The 20,279-nt window shown below is 39.4% G+C and overlaps 1 protein-coding gene across 4 annotated transcripts in view; it reads left to right on the top strand.

The window, feature by feature from the left end:
* The window catches only part of LOC137654540 (putative leucine-rich repeat-containing protein DDB_G0290503), a 206,194-nt gene extending 186,144 nt beyond the window's left edge, over positions 1-20,050 (top strand). For all 4 annotated transcript variants that reach the window (XM_068388261.1, XM_068388262.1, XM_068388263.1 and 1 more), the window contains 2 exons: positions 1,495-1,643; positions 18,484-20,050. In XM_068388261.1, the coding sequence (XP_068244362.1) occupies positions 1,495-1,643; positions 18,484-19,561 (1,227 nt within the window). In that variant the 3' untranslated portion in view covers positions 19,562-20,050. The remainder of the gene's footprint in view (positions 1-1,494; positions 1,644-18,483) is intronic.
* Positions 20,051-20,279: the final 229 nt, after the last annotated feature.

The raw sequence follows: 20,279 nt of genomic DNA, 5'->3' as shown, positions 1-20,279 counted from the left end.
AAAGGATATTATTTAAAGTTGAACATCAGAAAGACAGAGCTAAAGACTAGCAGTAGGCAAGTATAAAAGTAAACATTTAATTGGAAAATGGTAGTGCTAAAACAGAACAATGAGTTTAATTACTTGGGATCAATATTCACAGAGGAGGAAGGTACAGAAAGAACAGAGAGGCAGAGAGTGAAAGACACATGGCAAAAATGAAGAGAAGTAACTGGAATTGTTTTAGATAAAAATGCTATTAAGTTTAAGATGCAGATATATAAGACTTGTCAGTGCTATATTATTATATGAGGCAGAAACTTGGTTATTTAAAAGTTGGAAAGAACTGAGATGAGGATGGTGAGAGGGATTGCTGGAGTATCACTATTGGAAAGAAGGGAGACTCAAAATACAAGCATGAGTAGTATATGTAATGACAAAGATAAGGGTAGGGAAGCTCATCTGAGATACTACGGCCATGTAATATGAAGGGCGAGCTGGAACCAGTGAAGAAAGCTAAGAACAGGCCAGTGATAGGGAGCAGATCAGATGGATTGGGTAGGATTGAGAAAAGAAGATGCAAAGAATAGAAATAGTGTAGATGGAGAAAGTCGAGTCGAGGTGCCAACTCTTCTATAGAGAGAGACCGATAAGGTCAAAAGAAGATGATATTCGTACAGTATATGATTTGGTATCAATTGTTCAAAGAAGAGCTTCTTGTGAGTTATACTTCAAGCCTCGTTTTATCTTTGTATTCATTGAATTCTATTTATAGTATATATTTGCTAACTTAGATTAGTTTGGTGTCTGTAAGTACTAGCTAGTTTAAAATATAGGCTAGTTAGTATTTTCTTACAGTTTACTTTTATTCTTTTCATTGCTAAGTGAAGGTTTTGCTTTTATTTTAGAATTAGAAATTTCAATATCATAATTTGAATGGAGTATGGCCTTTTTTCCTTGTTGTGTTACTAAATTTCTTATTTACCATTTCTCTTGTAGAAAATTAAACCAATTTTGGTAATGTTAGTTTGTCTGTTATGTGTTACTGTTGTACTTTACCCCATTTGCACACTGTATGTCATTAATGGATATGGGTTCTGATGCACAAGATTAAAAAGAAAGTAGCTTTTTAAAAGTAGCTTGGTCCTAACAACCTAAAGTGGGATTAAGACCAATTATAAGCACGGTAATGGTTTTATGATGAAACCAATAAGCTATTTTAAACAAAATTATTTCATGAAATACATTACCAGACTTATAATTTCCCAATTACTGGTATTGTTATTATGTCAAACAACACAAATAAAACTGGTAGATACATGCGACTCTTTAGTCCAACACAACACATTCACAGTACTTCTAGTTAACTGGCCATTTTTTCTCGTAAAGAGGAACATGGATAAGTTTGTATCAGGCAAAAATGCTATTTAAAAACAGTGGTTTTGTATGGAACAAGAAATGTTTACATAAGAAATTTTGTATTCATCCAGAGTAATCTTTATCTTTTTGTTTCAGATAATGCTGTCTACTTTAGGAGAGAACATAGAGATTGCCGTTGGCATTTTAACTTCTCATGTGTTTCTGTCACCATGCATAATTCACCCAACCTCAGACATCCGGAAGAATCCAGAAGCATGGTTTGGTTCACAGCTAGGAAAGCTAAGGTATTTATAACATGCTGTATACAGCTCACTCCCAGAAGGTTTTCAGAGAAATGGAGTTATTCTTGAAAGAATGCACATTATTTCTCATGGTTGAATACTCCACCATTATGAGGAGCCCTTTTACATATATCAGATGTCCTAAAGTTCAACTTGCATCCAAATACATGTACACACATTTTTATTCATAACTATTTACTCATAGAATGAAAGTGATATAATTATATGCGATGTAGTATGCCAGGTTATAGACAATTATTTTTATAAACCTTCTCTGATATTCACATTGCTTCTTCGCAAAAAGCCTGGTTTATAAATATTTAACCCTAACATTAAGAAATAATTATTTCTTTTCAAAAGACACATGCCCCTAGGAAAGTAATGAGACTCACTAGCAGTCAATGACAAGAGCAAAGCATCAGGGCTTCTGTTATTTCAGTTTTTCTGTTGTATTGGTTTAACATATAGCTCTTCTACAACTCTTCTCTGTAAGTCTTCTTCATTTTCAGCATAATCACCAAATCATCTGCATATACTGTAGCACCTCCCACAGCACTTCATTTTCATCTCTTCACTTACTTATCCATGACCCTCACAAGTAAAAAAAGGCTTAATGCTGACCCTTGGTGTAATCCAACACTACTTATAAAGGTTTCTGTTTCTCCAGCGGCTGTTATTAATTTTGTCCTTGTTCTTTTGTATACAGTATCTGCTTATATTCTCGTATACTTTATTTGAATTTTTTTATTGTCCATTATATTTAAGCTTTTTTATACCATATCTATATTGGGGATTCAATTGATTTTAACTTTGCTTTTATTAAATTTATTTAATCTGTATTTTTATGTAATTTTCTTCTAGGAGAAGGACACTCCAAAGTTAAACTAGTGTTCTCTAGTCTTGGGTAATGGCATAGCCGGTGCACCATGGTCTTTCACTGTCTTGGGTCAGGGTTCTCTTGCTTGATGGTACACTCAGGCACACTATTCTTTTTTATATTTTAGTTCTTCCTCTTGTTTTTGGAAATGGTGACTTGGGCAGGCTTAATAGAAGGGCCATGGATGCCTGGTGGTTTATCAAGAGGTTGTCTTTTCCTTATCTGATTCTTTATCTTTTCAAAACCATCCTTACTGTCCTCCCTTCAGTTGAGGTAGCTACCCTCGAGGGTATTTAGCCTTGCATATGATGTATCAGCTCCCCATGTTGACCAGTTTTGCCGAGTTTTTATCTGTAGTCTGTGGGTTTTATCAATCACTTTATTTATATTTCTGTACATATTGGTTTTGTTATCATTATTTTTAATTTAGTTTTTAAATTTGATGAATCTTTTTTTTTGCCATTAATTCTTATCCTGTCTGGAGACACTGAGTGAAAGCCGGGACCGATACGTCCTAGACTTCGTCAGTGTCATCTGCTGTATTGCAATATTCGTGGTCTGCATGCAAATATTCAATACCTTACTGTTGTGTCGAGACAGTATGATATTATTATGTACTCAGAAGCTTTGGTTTCTAATATGAAGCACTCACCTGAACTCCTTATAACTGGCTTAAGAAGCCAATAATTTTGAAACGGGATGCAATTCCTAAGGCCAGGGAAATGGCGGTATACTGTATACAGTATTGGGACTAAGTACCCTGCTTCTCATAATTCATACAATAAATGAGGATGTCATGAGATTCAGGTAATTAAAGTTTGTAGCAGGCGCAATAACTTCTATTTGTGTTCGATCTACCGGAATCCAAACATGGATGATTCTATCTATGATTGTCTTCTTACCATTATGGCTAAGATACAATATGATGGAAAGATTTCTTTTGTTTTTGTTGGTGATTTCAATGCCTTCCATAGGGAGTGCTTGAATTTTGTTTCTTCTACAGATCACTATGGCTGAAGAGCATTAGACTTTTTCTTTGAATCAGGCTGTGAGCAAATCATAAGTGAAGTTACTCACAGGTCTGGTAACTGCTTGGACCTCATATACAGCAACTCCCCTGGTGTTATTACAAGTAAGGTTGGTTCTTCTAATGGGACTTTTGATCATGCCTTGATTTCACTAGTAGTGAAGACCGAGCAGCCTGTCCTGGATGTGTCATACTCGTGTAAGATTTATCTAAAATCTCAAGCAGACTGGAATGACATCTCAAGTAATATTTTAGGGTTTAATTTGTCACAATTTTGTAATAGTGGTGAGCCTGTTGTTCCTTTGAATGAGAATCTAGTCAACATAGGTGATAGGCATATGACGATTGTAGACGTGATTATTTGGAGAAGCAGGAGGCCTATCATCTTTGGAAGGGTAACATATCAGATTTGACTAGGGATAACTATACTCAGCTTAGAGCTTTTGCTGAGAGAGTTTATGCTTCAACTGAAAAGGAATAAAATTTAAACCCCCAAAAAAAACTTTCTGGTACAACCTAGGAACATGAGTAGTGGGCTACCCATAAATCTACACTTTTTGGTTTAGATGCAACAGTTCCTCCTTTATTTAAACAAGATGGCTCTGTCACTCACTGTCCAAAGGAAAAGTCAACCCTTTTGGCTGATGTGTTTGGCAGTAAGCAGAGTAATGAGACGAAGATGATGATGTCGAGTCGGAGTCCCTTCCGTCTGTGCTGGCACTGGAGCCGTTACCTTCAACATCTTCTGCCCCTCCATCAGACGACATGAGGCAGGTACTGGCCAATCTTACGGCTCTAATGGAGAGCATTCGCAAGCAAGGCGAAGCTAGGGAAGCGAAACTTGAGAAAGAGCTCCGTGAAGCTCGACTCTCCGCCTCCCAAGGGTCGTACAAGCGACTCAGAGTCCAAGACCTCCCACCCTGCTCCAAAACTAATCCTTGGAGATATGCGGAGTTTATGCCGATCACCAACGGCAAACTCTACATATCGTAGAAGATGGAAGCCGTCCCCCTAAATGACATTCAGTTCTGGCCAAGCTTTAATGCTTACCCAGACTGCTTCATTCGACTGAAGCAGGAGCGAGGGTCGAAAGAAGAGACGGAACCCAAGGAGGTCATGGTATTCAACCACGACAAGGCACAGGCTCTCTTGTCGAGCAGCCTAAAGAAGGTGGGCTACACGAACTCTTAAGTGTCTGCCCTGAGCAAGAAGCATCCTAAGTGATAATGAGATGTCTGAACCGACAAGGCTTGAGATCGCCCCATATCAACCATGCGATATTGGCCATCTTCCGTCTGGCAGAAAAGAAGCGATGGCACATATCAGCAGTTCACCTTCAAGGGTTTCGCAATGTGACGGCGGACGCTCTATCTAGGCTCAAGCCGATAGAGTGAGAATGGTCCCTAGATGCAGACTCATTCTCCTTCATCTTACAACAAGTCCCAGGACTGCAGATTGACCTCTTTGCGACGAGCGACAAGAAACTACCTCGATATGTAGCCCCATACAAGGACCTCCTAGTGGAGGCGACGAACGCCATGTCCCTTGATTGGAACAGATGGACCAGGATTTACTTGTTCCCTCCGACCAATATCCTGCTGAAGGTCCTCAACAGGCTGAGATCCTTCCGAGGAACGGCAGCTCTAGTGGCTCCCAAGTGGCCCAAGAGCAACTGGTTCCCTCTAATAATGAAACTGAAGCTGAGGCTAGTTCCTCTACCGAACCCAGCACTATCTCAACAGGTTCAGAAGTCGACTGTCTTTGCTTCATCACAGAGAACCTAAAACCTTCATCTCATGATTTTCTCGCCCTAGCGGTTAAGAAAAGATTTGGGATCTCAAGAGGTAGTATAGACTTCTTAGAAGAATACAAGTCCAAGTTAACAAGAGGACAATATGAATTGTCTTGGAAAAAGTGGGTTGCTTTCGTTAAAGCAAAAGGATCAAAAGAAATCTTAATAGATTTTTGTATGTCCTTCTTTATCCACCTTCATGAACAAGGCCTGGCAGCCAACACGATAACTACGTGTAAGTCTGCCCTGACTAGACCTCTTCTATACGCCTTCCAAGTGGACCTGACGAACAATATCTTTAACAAGAACCCGAAAGCATGTGCTAGACTTAGGCCTGCAGCTGCTCCGAAGCCCATTTCATGGTCCTTGGACAAGGTCCTACATTATGCTTCAACCGTGAACAATGAAGATTGTTCCCTTAAGGATCTAACCCAAAAAGTTATTTTCCTGTTCGCTATAGCCTCAGGGGCTAGAGTTAGTGAAATGGTGGCCCTATCCAGAAACGAGGGCCATATTCAGTTCACAGAAGTAGGAGAACTGAATATTTTTCCTGATCCAACCTTTCTCGCCAAAAGCGAGCTACCCACTAAGAGATGGGGTCCCTGGAGAATCTGCCCTCTGAAGGAAGATGTCTCTCTGTGTCCAGTAGAATGTCTAAAGGTCTATCTTCGAAGAACTTCAGACTTCAGGGGAGGACAGCTCTTTAAAGGAGAAACTTCAGGATCAAACTTATCCCTAAAACAACTGAGGGCGAAGCTCACCTACTTTATTCGCAGAGCGGATCCTGACAGTACACCCGCAGGTCATGATCCAAGGAAAATTGCTTCATCACTGAACTTGTTTCAGTATATGGACTTTGAGCGTCTTCGCTCATATACTAGATGGAAGTCATCCCGAGTGTTCTATAAACATTATGCAAAGCAAGTGCATGAATTGAAGCATTATGTGGTGGCGACAGGTAGTGTATTAAAACCTGTCGTCTAGTACTGTGATGAACAGTGAATTGATTGGGACTCAATTAGGGTAAAAAGGTGTTGTCACCTTCCAGTGCAATACGTTTTAAGTGAGTCACTAAAGACTGATCAAATATCTCAGGTGTAGAATTATACAGATAACACTAATGCCGTGTGTGCTTTTACACAGTGCTGATAATATACAACTTTTAAATATTTAACTTAGCCGGTGAATATATAATAGCTGAGCCTCCGGCGGCTCGACAGAAAAACACAAAAACTCGCGAGCGATCGCTATGAAGGTTGCGGGTGTGCCCACTAGCGCCAACTATCGGCCAGATACCGCATATACATGTAAACAGACCCAATTCTTCTCTGTCGGTCTGATCGACAAGACGTACCATTACTCGCTGTTAACCTGGAGTTTTTCAACAGTCTTGGTGAAGTACTTCCTTTTGGTTTGAGCTTTCGCAGTGCAGGTGTTTTATCTTCAACTTAAATCTTGAACTCTTTTTTGGATAGATTTAATTTTTGATGACTTTGGATTGTTTTTTGGACTTTCTTTGACTTTTAAAAATGGCCGACCCTTCCCTTAGTACGGAAGTGTGTTTTAGGCTTTTAGCAATTATCTTATCACGTTATAAATTGTTGTTGTTAATTATAGATTTGCCTCTATATATTTTATATCTCAACCGCCTTTATTAGGCCTCTTCGATTAGCTTTCCATTTATAATAAACATCAAGATAAATTTTAATGTTTTGTTTATATGCGACCTTACCTATTCCTCCCCTAATCCGAGAGTACAGTAGGCGGTCCTAACTTGGAAACCGAAGTTAAACAACGTTGAGCCCTTTCAATCGTAAATAACTTTTACAGAGCAAATGATTTAAAACTTATTAAATGAATATTTTTTAGTAGATATTTTATGAAAGATTTTCTTTGAATAGTCTTCGTACTGTTTCAAAGATGAACTAACGTTTGGTTTATTTATGCTACGCAGTTTGCGCTCTATCGTTACGATAGAGAGAGAGAGAATCACGGTTTCACTTTGCAGAAAGAGTAAATCGATTCTGACGTTTTGTTCATTCTTCTTTCAAACTTAAATGTTTTAAATACTAATTTAAAGGAACTTGTTAATTTTCAATTTCTTAGTCCTTTGGTCAAATAACCTGTTTATTGACGAAAGGTGAGTGGGCTTTTCTCTTCGGTGTAAAATCAAGAGAGAGAGAGAGAGAGAGAGAGAGAGAGAGAGAGAGAGAGAGAGAGAGAGAGAGAGAAAGAGAGAGAGAGAGGAAGAGAGAACGTTCCGATCTTTATTCTCGTCCCAAGCGAGTAACGTTGTTCTCGAGTCAGTTTTTTACTCTCGTCCCAAGTCTCTGTACGGGGAGAAAGGATAAAACGTTTTTAGTTTTTATTCTCGTCCCAAGGCACTGTACGGTGAGAGATTGGAAACGTAGTTTTAAATGAACTAGTGTTTAGTCTCCTCCCCAGTCACTGATCTTTTTATCTTAATATATGTTTACTGTTTTTTGCTTGTATTAATGTGCTTACATTATACGACTTATTTCGCAATTATAACCTTTTGATGTAGGGTAGAATTGCGTGCTTCAGGTAGAAATTAGTTTTATTCATGCCTAATGTGATTTGTTGAAAAATTCGATTTCAGTGAAGTAAGTGCAAAACAGAAAATCGTAGTGATAAAGTGATAATTGCGCAAAGTGTTTTCAGTGTTGCGACCGAGGTTTCGTCTGTTCGTGCCTGTCGTTCGCCTAGTCCGGGACCTCTTGCAAGCTCCCAAGCCCAGGGGAGAAGTAATGTCGTACGACTTATGGGTTCGAGAGGCCTTGATCAGCGAACAGACGTTCCCTCTATGGTTTCAGGCGTGTCTCATCAAGACCGCACCTACCATAAGACGAGCGAGACGATTTTCTCCTCGTCATCCGAAGGCTTTTCGCGTAAGAAACCGTGGAGCAAGGTTTCGAGGCCCTTAAAGCGAAAGTCAGTCCCTTCAGGACAGGTCCAGCGTCCTGGTTGTAGCCATTGGGACAGCTCTGACCCTATGCAGTCATCGGAAGACTGCTCGCCGCCTAAACAAAAGCATAACACAGGCTCCGAGAGTCTTATTGTAGGCAAGGTTTTGCAGTCACAGACGTTACCCTCGTCTCTTACCGCACCCATTCCCGTTGATCCTAAATGGGTTGGACTGCAAGACATGCAGAATAAGCTTGCCTCTCTTATGGAGGACTATTCTGCTGAGCAGGTTCACGATGATCCTCGCCGCTTAGCTGATCGAGATCCTGGCCGTCAGCCGCCCAAACGAGACTTTGCTCGTCCTGTTGACATTGACGTTACAAAGTCACGTCAATCATGTTTTGTAGAGCCTCACTCGATGCAGTCACGTGTTGACTCTCAGCCGCTTGTGGACGTTCAGCCGCTGCCGCTTGCTCTTGTTGACGTTCAGGACGTTTGCCAACCAGCATAGTTGACTTGTTTTGACGTTGAGCGTCAAGCACCGCAGTCAAGAGTTGTTTTGACTGCTCAGTCTAGGCAGTCAAGGCAATCTCGAGTTGACGTCGAGCGTCCTCCCGCACCTGTTGTTGTTGCTGGTCAGTCCTTTAAGCAGTTACATGACATAGCGTCCTTGACTGCTACTGTTGCTCTTTTGCGTGTGGACTCTGCTTGTCAAGCATTGCCACCACGGCAGGTCTCTCCCTTGCTTGAGACTCGGCAATTGTCGGACAAGGTTCCTTCAGATGAGGAAGTTGCTGATCCCCCTCCTACTGATATTCCCTTGAGGACTCTGTCAGACGGAGAGGAGCCTAAATCTGCTCAGCCCTCTATGGACTTTAAATAAATCATGCTGATTTTTAAGGATCTTTGTCCGGATCTTTTTGTAACTGCTGCTCCTCGTTCGCCTAAACGTCAGAGTTTACTCTAGGCCTAGCTACTTCGAAGCCGTTGTTTTCTAAGCTAGTGCTCTCTCGCTCTTCTAAGAGAGCTTTACGTTTGCTAGGCGACTGGTTAATCACCAGGAGGAGTTTGGGGGAGACAGCCTTTGATTTCCCTACTTTTAAGCTGGCTTATAGAGCGAGAGTCTGGTATGACACGGGAGAAGTTCTCTGCTTGGGAGTTCCTGCCTCTGCCCAGATAGACTTCTCAAACCTCATAGACTCTCCCTGGCGCCTGGCCATGAGACGCTCCAAGATTTTATGGTCGGCTTCAGAGCTAGACCATCTCCTGTTAGGAGTTTTTTCGAGCGTTTGAAGTTTTGCTGTACAATTATGTCATGCATAAACAAGGCTATCAGGGATGGCTCCAATAATCTGACAGCCACGTTCTCTGCAGGAACAAGTCTATCAGGGATGGCTCCAATGATCTGGCAGCCACGTTCACTGCAGGAGTACGTAAGAGGCAAGTGCGCTCAATGTGTTCATTGTCAAGACAAACTTCACGATGAAGTCTACCAGGTTGTCTTGACAGCATTAATGGAAGGCGACTGGATGGTCTCTCTCGACCTTCAGGATGCATACTGCCACATTCCTATACACCCGGATTCCCAACCGTTTCTGAGGTTTGTTTACAGGAATGTGGAGTACCAGTTTCGAGCCCTGTGCTTTGGCCTCAGTCCTGCTCCTCTCATGTTTACGAGGCTCATGAGGAATGTGGCAAAATTCCTCCATCTATCGGGAATCCGAGCCTCCCTGTAATTGGACGACTGGCTTCTCAGAGCATCGTCCAGTCTTCGCTGTCTGCAGGATCTACATTGGACGTTGAGTCTGGCCAGGGAGTTGGGACTTTTGGTCAACCTAGAAAAGTCCCAACTGATCCCATCCCAGATTATTCTATATTTGGGGAAGGAGATTCGCAGTCCAGTTTTTTCGGGCTTTTCCGTCTGCCACCCGAATAGAACAAGCCCTGCTCAAAGTCCAACTAATGCTGAAAAGAGAACGTTTGTTCAGTCAGGAGTTGGAACAGTCTCGTAGGGACTCTCTCATCCCTGGAGCAGTTTGTCTCGCTAGGGAGACTACACCTTCGGCCTCTCCAGTTCCATCTAGCCTCTCACTGGAACAAGGACAAGACGTTAGAGACGGTATCATTCCCAGTCTCCGAACCAGTAAAGGCATGCCTGAAATGGTGACACAGTAATATCAGTCTGAGAGAGGGACTATCCCTAGCAGTCAAGAACCCAAACCACGTGTTGTTCTCAGACGCGTCGGATTTGGGTTGGGGTGCGACCCTGGACGGTCGGGAATGCTCGGGTCTGTGGACCTCAAGTCAGAAGAGCATGCACATCAACGGCAAGGAGCTATTAGCAGTCCACTTGGCCTTGATGAAATTCGAAAGCTTTCTTCGAAACTAAGTGGTAGAGGTCAACTCAGACAACACCACAGCTTTGGCGTACATCTCCAAGCAAGGAGGCACACACTCCCTCACGCGGTACGAGATCGCAAGGGACCTTCTCATATGGTCAAGAAATCGAGGCATCTCCCTGTTGACGAGATTCATCCAGGGGGACTTGAACGTCTTGGCAGACTGTCTCAGTCGGAGGGGTCAGGTGATACCCACGGAATGGACCCTCCACAAGGACGTGGGCAAGAGTCTTTGGGCTAATTGGGGTCAACCCACCATAGACCTCTTTGCCTCCTCGTTGACCAAAAGGTTACCAATCTATTGCTCACCAGTCCTAGATCCAGAAGCAATCCACATAGACGCGTTTCTACTGGATTGGTCTCATCTGGACTTATATGCATTCCCACCATTCAAGATAGTCAACAAGGTACTGCAGAAGTTCGCCTCTCACGAAGGGACAAGGTTGACGTTGGTTGCTACCCTCTGGCCCGCGAGAGAGTGGTTCACCGAGGTACTTCAATGGCTGGTAGACATTCCAAGAAGTCTTCCTCTAAGGGTAGATCTCTTACGTCTGCCCCACGTAAAGAATGATCATCAAAGCCTCCCCGCGCTTCGTCTGACTGCCTTCAGACTATCGAGAGACTCTCAAGAGCTTGAGGCTTTTCGAAGGAGGCAGCCAGTGCGATTGCGAGAGCTAGGAGAGCTTCTACCATCAGAGTATACCAGTCGAAGTGGGAAGTCTTTCGAGACTGGTGCAAGCCAGCATCTGTGTCCTCTTCCAGTACCTCTGTAGCCCAAATCGGAGATTTTCTTTTACATCTGAGAAATGTTCGCTCCCTCTCAGCTCCCACGATTAAGGGCTACAGGAGCATGTTGGCTTCGGTCTTTCGTCATAGAGGCATAGATCTTTCCAACAATAAAGATCTCCAAGATCTCCTTAAGTCTTTCGAGACCTCTAAGGAACGTCGTTTGGCAACTCCTGGATGGAACTTAGACGTGGTCCTAAGGTTCCTCATGTCAGACAGGTTTGAGCCATTACATTCAGCCTCCCTGAAGGATCTCACCCTCAAGACGCTTTTCCTAGTGTGCTTGGCTTCGGCTAAAAGGGTCAGTGAAATTCATGCCTTCAGTAAGAACATCGGCTTTTCTACAGAAAAAGCCTCATGTTCACTTCAACTTGGTTTCCTGGCCAAAAATGAACTGCCTTCTCGTCCTTGGCCTAAGTCTTTTGATATACCTTGCCTGTCAGAGGTCGTAGGCAACGAACTTGAAAGAGTACTGTGTCCAGTTAGAGCTCTTAAGTTCTACTTAGCTCGTACTAAGTCCTTACGAGGTGGATCTGAGGCATTATGGTGCTCAGTTAAGAAACCATCATTGCCTATGTCAAAGAATGCTTTGTCATATTTTATCAGATTTTTAATACGAGAGGCTCATTCTCACTTGAATGAAAAAGACCGATGCTTGCTTAAGGTTAAGACGCACGAAGTAAGAGCTATAGCAACTTCCGTGGCCTTAAGCAAAATAAATCTCTCCAAAGTATTATGGACGCGACCGTTTGGAGAAGCAAGTCGGTATTCGCGTCATTTTACTTAAAAGATGTCCAGACTATTTACGAGGACTGCTACACACTAGGTCCATTCGTTACAGCGAATGCAGTAGTGGGTAAGGGTTCTACCACTACATTCCCTTAATTCCAATATCCTTTTAATCTGCTCTTGAAATGTTTTTTAATTGGGTTGTACGGAAGGCTAAGAAGCCTTTCGCATCCTTTTTTGATTTGGCGGGTGGTAAAATATCATTTCTTGAGAGCGCCCAGATTAGTGGTTTGATGAGGTCCTGTTGTATGGGTTGCAGCCCTTGATACTTCAGCTCCTGGGAGTCTTTCAGCATCCTAAGAGGATCGCTGGGCTTCGTGAGGAAGACAGACTAATAAGGCAGAGTAATCGTCTAAGTCAACTTCCTTACCAGGTACCTATATATATTTGGGTTTTGTTATGATATAACTGTCAAAAACTCTAAGCATATACGCTGTTAACTTAATTAACTCTGGTCTCTACCCACAACCATGGGTGTGAATCAGCTATTATATATTCACTGGCTAAGTTAAATATTTAAAAATGATATTTTAATTATAAAATAAATTTTTGAATATACTTACCCGGTGAATATATAAATTAAAGGCCCCCCCCTTCCTCCCCGATAGAGACCCAGCGGGATGAGAAGAATTGGGTCTGTTTACATGTATATGCGGTATCTGGCCGATAGTTGGCGCTAGTGGGCACACCCGCAACCTTCATAGCGATCGCTCGCGAGTTTTTGTGTTTTTCTGTCGAGCCGCCGGAGGCTCAGCTATTATATATTCACCGGGTAAGTATATTCAAAAATTTATTTTATAATCAAAATATCATATTTACAGAAAACTATATTGTAAAATTTTATCAAATTTTCAAATTTCATAGTGGCACTAATCATTTCTTCCTTTTCAGGTAGAAAATTTTTCTGTTTATAGTCGTATGTATGTATAATTCCCTTAATATATAGTAATATATATTACACTTGTTATTCTAATTTTAGTCATTTATTGTCAATAAATGTCTATTAAAGTGTAATTGCCTCTTATTTTGCCACACAATTACCACAATAAAGAATAGCCAGAGTTCTCTTACTTATTTACCTAAGTAAACCTCATATTATTGTATGCTTATTATTGTATGCTTACAGACAATAAATATAGTTGATACTTATTGTTCCAACAACATATACAAACCGTGAGACTCTTGTATATCTAGTTGATACTATGTTTGTTCATACAATATATGCAAACCTTGAGACCCCTTTTCTACTGTCTAGTATGACTCTTCCCTGCAGGGGGCAGGAAGCCCTAACATTGTCCATGATTAGTGGTAATGACGTATAACGGTAACGTCATATGTCTCAATAGTCCGGATGACCATAGAAAAATTTGTCCCAAGGTTAAGGCACCTATGAAAATCCACAGATACAGTACTTTCTAGTAATTCTCTGGTAAACTTCCATCAGGACGACATGGCTTGAGCCCAAAAAACGGATTTTGAAGCGAAGCGAAAAATCTACTTTTGGGTGAGATAGCCATGTTGTCCTGATGGACCCGCCCTCCTTTTCCATAGAAAAGGCTTAGGCAAGATCCCTCCCAAAACTACTATATCTGTAGCACCATGCTCAATGCTACAAGGAATGAGCTCCATCTTGGATATTCGTAATAGTACGGGAGGAAGGGTAACCTTGATAACGGCTCCCCTTCTGTTTTCGCCACTCTTCCCCCTCGAAACGAAAACGCTATTTGGGGTGAAGATTGCTATGTGTCGTATCAAGATATACGTCCCCTGATATTATGTGATATCCTTAAGAGAAATTTTAAGGATACTCGCACCAGGAGTTAGAATTCTGGAGACCTAAAGGTCAATTCTCTGGGAATATCACTGTAGCCAAATATCCCTTAGAAAGCTACCAATAGGAACCTTCCATCAGGACGACATGGCTATCTCACCCAAAAATAGATTTTTCGCTTCACTTCAAAATCCGTTTTTGAAGTATGGCCTCAAGATTGTTTCTAAATTATATCTTATCTCTAATTACTTATCTATAATACCTCAACACCATGTGACTAAAACTATATCTTTAGATGTGATTTTGATAAAAAAAAAATTATTTCTATACATGTACTCACCTGATGCTCATATTGCTTCTTCTCCTGTAAAATTCAAAAGACATTTTCCATTTTCTTATCTTTCAATAAATCTACCTCTTGTAAATAATGATACACACTAGCAGTTACACAATTGAGTAGCGAAGCATCAGGGTCTCTTTGGTATTTCAGTTTTGAAGTTGAACTACTTTCTATCCTCTCGACATCACAAGTCAGTGGGGAGGAGGGTGGCATGTATATGAACATCAGACGAGTATGGAAATAAAAAAGAAAATATTGAAATTCCATTTATTTCTATGAACCTTCTTTGATGTTTGTATTCCTAAATTCCACACACACTGGTTGAGGTGGGATGACAGTGAAGGAAAGAGATAGATAAATGATGGAATTAAAATACTGTATAAAATATTTGAAATTGTAAAATTTTTTAAGAACTAACAACATTAGAATAAATATTTCATATATAAACTTTAATAAATAATTTAACAAAACAAGAGAAAGAGAAATTAGATAGATTAGTGTGCCCGAGTGTACCCTCAAGCAAGAGAACTCTAACCCAAGACAGTGGAAGACCATGGTACAGAGGCTATGACACTACCCAAGACTAGAGAACAATGGTTTGATTTTGGAGTGTTCTTCTCCTAAAAGAGCTGCTTACCATAGTTAAAGAGTCTCTTCTACCCTTACCAAGAGGAAAGTAGCCACTGACCAATTACAGTGCAGTAGTTAACCTCTTGGGTGAAGAAGAATTGTTTGGTAATCTCAGTGTTGTCAGGTGTATGACAGAGGAGAATCTGTAAAGAATAGGCCAGACTATTCGGTGTATGAGTAGGCAAAGGGAAAGAACTGTAACCAGAGAGAAGGATCCAATGTAGTACTGTCTGGTCAGTCAAAGGACCCCAAACTCTCTAGCGGTAGTATAGCGATTGTGTTATGTCATTAAGTATTGAAAGGTTTCCATTAGTAATGTAAATTTTCAGGAATTTGGATATGGTTTTAAAGTATTTAAAAGATTTCAATATTAAAGAGTTGAAATCTTTCTCTTAAAGATTCATAGCTAAAACTTTCCTTGTTGGCATTAGATTCAGTTAAACACACAAGTGGCCTACGAATACTATCTGGCAAAGTTACCTTCAAAGAACTCAAGTTGATTTTTCCCATTTGTTTTCCTTCAGAGCCAAAAAATTATTTTAAAGTTAGTCTTCAATTTTTCAAATACCATCTCTGAAAATGTTTGAAAGTACTTCAGTGGAAATAAGGTTTATTTTTCCAGTAAGAGCCATTCAGTATTATTTGGAAAAAAAAAATAAGATATTAGAAGTAGCATTTCTATTTTTTTTTTTTTTTGTGGGGTTAAGGTCCCTAATCCCCTTATGACCCAAAAAATGCAATATCATTTATAATTTGAAGTTTGGTCACAGTAGCTCACAAAGAATTCAATACAAATCTATTAAAAGACTTGAAAATGAAGGTATATAGTATGATTAGGGCAACTACTTCCCTTCAATTTTGTAGAAACCTTTCTTAAGGTAGAGTTTTAGCAGCAACTCATGGTGTACCAAGTTGATTTATGCTAAACTCCATCTTAAAGAATCATGGTTTGCTCATGAAGATTGCTAGGCTCTAGGCCCCATAGTGGCTACAAAGATGTGGTCTAATTCATTTTGAGTTCAGTTGATTTTTTACTCCCTTATCTATGGGTATATGGGATTTTAATTAATAATTAATTTGATATCAATCAAAAGTATCATTTAGATCGAGCAATACCATTTAGAGACAAGCTACAGTCTGGTCTTTTAAACAGCTTAATGAAACAATCTAGAATCCCATATTTCAAACCATATTTTGAGATGGTTTGTTAAAAATAATCTAGACCAGGTTAGTAAATCTTAATAATGGAATCTTACCTTTGATTAAATTCATCCTATCTTTTTCCTTCACTGACATCCCACCTCCAGTATTGTTTGGGAGTCAGCATTATGAAGAAATCAACAGATTTTTAATGATGAAATTTCTTTAGTTCTATACTCACTTGATGTTCATATACTGTGGTATCATTTAATTTTGCTGGCATGAAATTTCACACTTGACGTCAAATTTTATGTTCGCGCAGTCGTAAATTTGCGTATTTTCAATTTCCATCATAGTATTTCCCCCCCCCCCCCAACCAAATCTTTAAACAGAATGTGTGCTTAATCATCCGCTGTTATATGCCAATAAAGCAGCGTGTTTTGTAATAACAAACTGACATGTTATAGTAATGTGGTTGAATACATTAAAATAAAAGACATTGTCTGAGGTTTTTGAAAAGTGGGACTGTAATAATGTCATACACATGCTGATAGGAATTGTCACAAAAGTGAATAATAGTAGTCTATTAATTAGTTCATGGAAACATAATCATTGTTTGCATATTATCTTCAGCTGATTGTCAATAAAAAGAAAAAAAGATGTTTTAATTAATTAATGGTATATATGCTACATTTTGATATCATTAGTCCTACACAGTTTTGATACATCAGTGACAAAGTAAATTATTACATGTACACTTTTGAAAGAGAAATGAAAGAATAAAAAGAATAATACAAAATTATTAAATAAAAGCATTATAATCAGTGAGGGCCAATGAAGTTGATTATTCAGTTAAATCATAATAACTGAGAGGCAAAATAATATGTCCATTTTTCTGATGTTAGTTTTATAATGGCGCTGACTTATATTCGCTCAAAATGTCATATGCGAAATAAGCGAAAATTCGTCCTGTGTGAACAAAACTGATTTCACAGTACATGCCCACCCTGCTCTCACTGCCTTATGGTGTCAAGAGGATAGGAATGATTTCGACTTTGAAACTAAAGAGACAGAGACTGGTACACCAGTTACCACTTACCACTATAATATGCTTTCCCTCTCTAAGGGTATATGTTTATTGAAGAAAAAGAAAATGGAAAATTTTAAGGATAAAGGTCGATTAAACTGGGCTTCTGGGTAATAAGCAATATGAACATCAAGTGATTACAAAAAAAGAAATATTTTAGTAAAATATTTTCTCCCTTCACGTCTGATGAAAGAATCTGTTTTTTGTATTTCTTTCAATAATTAGAAATAATCTTATTTTCCTCAAGTCTTCTTCTTAGTGAGACTCACTTTGGCAATAAAAGAATATGTGTTTACATTTACACAGCTAACATTAACCCACGATGAGCTAGTGGCCTGGTTTATAAGTGAATAAATCACACTGCCATCAGAAGAATGATTCAACTAATTGGCTTTACCTGAAACATCACCAACAACATTAAAGAGCTAAGAGAATCAAACAAATGCTATAGTATAGCGCATCTGCGCATGAGATCAGTTCAAGGTCTGGCAGTTTGACAGCTAACTATCAGATTAACAGCTCCCTACCTAATGACCTATAACTCTCTCTCTCTCTTCTACTTGAGAGAGAGAGAGAGAGAGAGAGAGAGAGAGAGAGAGAGAGAGAGAGAGAGAGAGGGGGGGGGGGCCTAGCAGATGATTAGTGGCCAGTACTTCACCGCTGACTTCAAATTCCTTTACAACAAGGGTAAAGAAATTTTGGATTGTAACTGTACGTAAGGGGAGGTTCATAGAAATAATGATGTATGGTTATTACTTTCATTGGGTGAATGCCTTTTGGTGTACCTCCTTCGGTGAATCTTTCTTATTACACAGGAGGCAGGTATGAAGAAACTTTGTAAAATTCCTTTGGCCTTAACTTCATCCAGTTTAGCCTTTCACTTCATTTACTCCATTTGGTATTTTTCGACTCCACTGTCCAACTTCTTTAATTTTGTATTTCTCCAATTGTCCTCCCTTATGTAAGAGTAAGTCTTTTGCCAGCCAATTACCAAATTGTCTGGTTCAATCATAATGTTGATATGATCTTGAATACTGCCAAATCAAACTCCTCTCTCAAAAAAAAAAACACTTGTCATAAAATTAGAGTTAATTTTTTACTGTTATTCGTGTTGTTCATATAGTGTTTTTATTTAATGTTAATTTGTTGCTCATTTGTGTGAATTAATCATTTAGAGTTTTTTATTCAATTTAAATGTGTTGCTCATTTGTGTGAATTAATCATTAAAGTACAAAATATTGTTATTATTGTATTGTGAATAAAAATTTACATTATTGCAGGTGGTTACAAACACAATTAAGAAAACTCTGCTTACATACTTGGAAAACTGCTAATCTCCCTAGAACATCAAATCTTGGTTTCACTCATTTAGAAGATTCAAATGAAAGGGAAAATTCCCCTCAAGATAAATCATCAAAAATAATTGTGCAAGAAACATCCAAGGATAGTGTGAAGGTTTGTTCAAGTGCTTCAAATTCACCAATTAGATTTATGAAAAAGTCATGCCTCTCAGAGCTCTCTATATTAGATGACAGTCAATCGTACCCTGGCACACCTGTTAAAAAATTAAGCATGTCAGGTATGGTAGGGTGTAGTAGTGGTTATTCATTAAATTCATCGTCATCAACAAAAGCTGGAAGTTCTGGTATAAATCAAATGTCTGAGGGAAATTTAAAGGATACAATTACTGTAAGAGTATCTGATGAAAGGGCAAAGGGAAACTTCCAAAGTACCTCCATTTTTAGTAATAGCTCTATGACCCTCAGTGAAGCAGAAAGGATCTTAACACTGCAACAGCAGAAGCTATCAGAAGCCAAGTATCGCCAGTATAAAGCACTTGTCTCTAGTCTTCAAAAGGATTTGGAATGTCCCTCAGTTTTTTCCCCAAGTGTTCTCTCCTCAGTTACAACTACACCTGAGGAGGTTGAGTTACTTTTGCATGACAGTGACAAAAGACTTGATATAGAAAGTTTTGATAGTTGCTCTGAAAATGGTAAAGGGGACTCTCAGTCATCATCGAAGACTCCAGTTTCTACCTCTTCATCTGGACAGTCTTCTGAAACTAATGGTCTGTCACAAGATTTATCAGGAAGTCAGAAGTCTTCTCAAACTGGCACACCAGTTTCTTTAAGCACCCCTCAACCCACAGTGCTACCAAGAGAGTTACTTAAAGAAGATGAAGAAAGTTTGGTGTTGATTCAAGGCAGCCATATAGATATTAAAGGTAAGGATAACACAAATAAATCAAAAAATGACTATGACAGTGACAAGGATCAGGATAGCTGGGAAGCAGAAGACGACGATATCATTAAAACATTTGTTGACAACGATGATGACAAAGGTCTGGATTTTGACTAAGTTTGTTTTCTATTTAGGGATTTTATATTCATAAGGCTAGCATATGTTTTTCTCCCTCAGGAAAATTGAGTTAACATATATTGGTGGTGAGTAGAATTATTGTTGAATATTTATTTTTGACATTTTATAAGTGCCGTACTAAGAATTAGAAGTGTGAGAGTTTAAAAAACAAGGATTGAAGAATTTGTATATTTATCTTATTGAAGACAATCATTATTTCTTATATGTTTCTGACTTTGCCTGAAAATTCAGGTTGATTCAAGAGCAAATATGAAAATTATGTTGTAATGGTTGAGAGTTAATCCTGCTTTTATTAAATTTACATAATTCAGAATATTCCTTTAGTAGGCACAGGAAACTTTTCATTCTATATTGTATGTGTACAGTTAGAGCTGACCTATTTGTGTTATTTTCATGAATAGAAAACGTTCTAGCTTTTAAAGTTTTGATAGTGCACAAGTAAAAAGAAAACTAGCATTTACTCTTGATTTTTCAATATTTAACTTAGCCGGTGATTATATAAGCTGCAGCTCTGCTGCTCGACAGAAAACTCTACGGAAAAAATCCGCCAGCGATCGCTATGCAGGTAGGGGGTGTACTTCAACAGCGCCATCTGTCGTGCAGGTACTCAGTACTCATTGTAAACAAAGAACTCAATTTTCTCTCTGTCGTGCTACTGGCAAGACCTACCAATTCGCTGTTGCTAACTGGATTTGTT

Source organism: Palaemon carinicauda, chromosome 15 (assembly GCF_036898095.1).
Source record: "Palaemon carinicauda isolate YSFRI2023 chromosome 15, ASM3689809v2, whole genome shotgun sequence".
In the NCBI taxonomy this organism is placed as follows: Eukaryota; Metazoa; Arthropoda; class Malacostraca; order Decapoda; family Palaemonidae; genus Palaemon; species Palaemon carinicauda.
The sequence above is the reverse complement of the archived record's forward strand: the minus strand, read 5'-3'. Positions and strand labels throughout refer to the sequence as shown.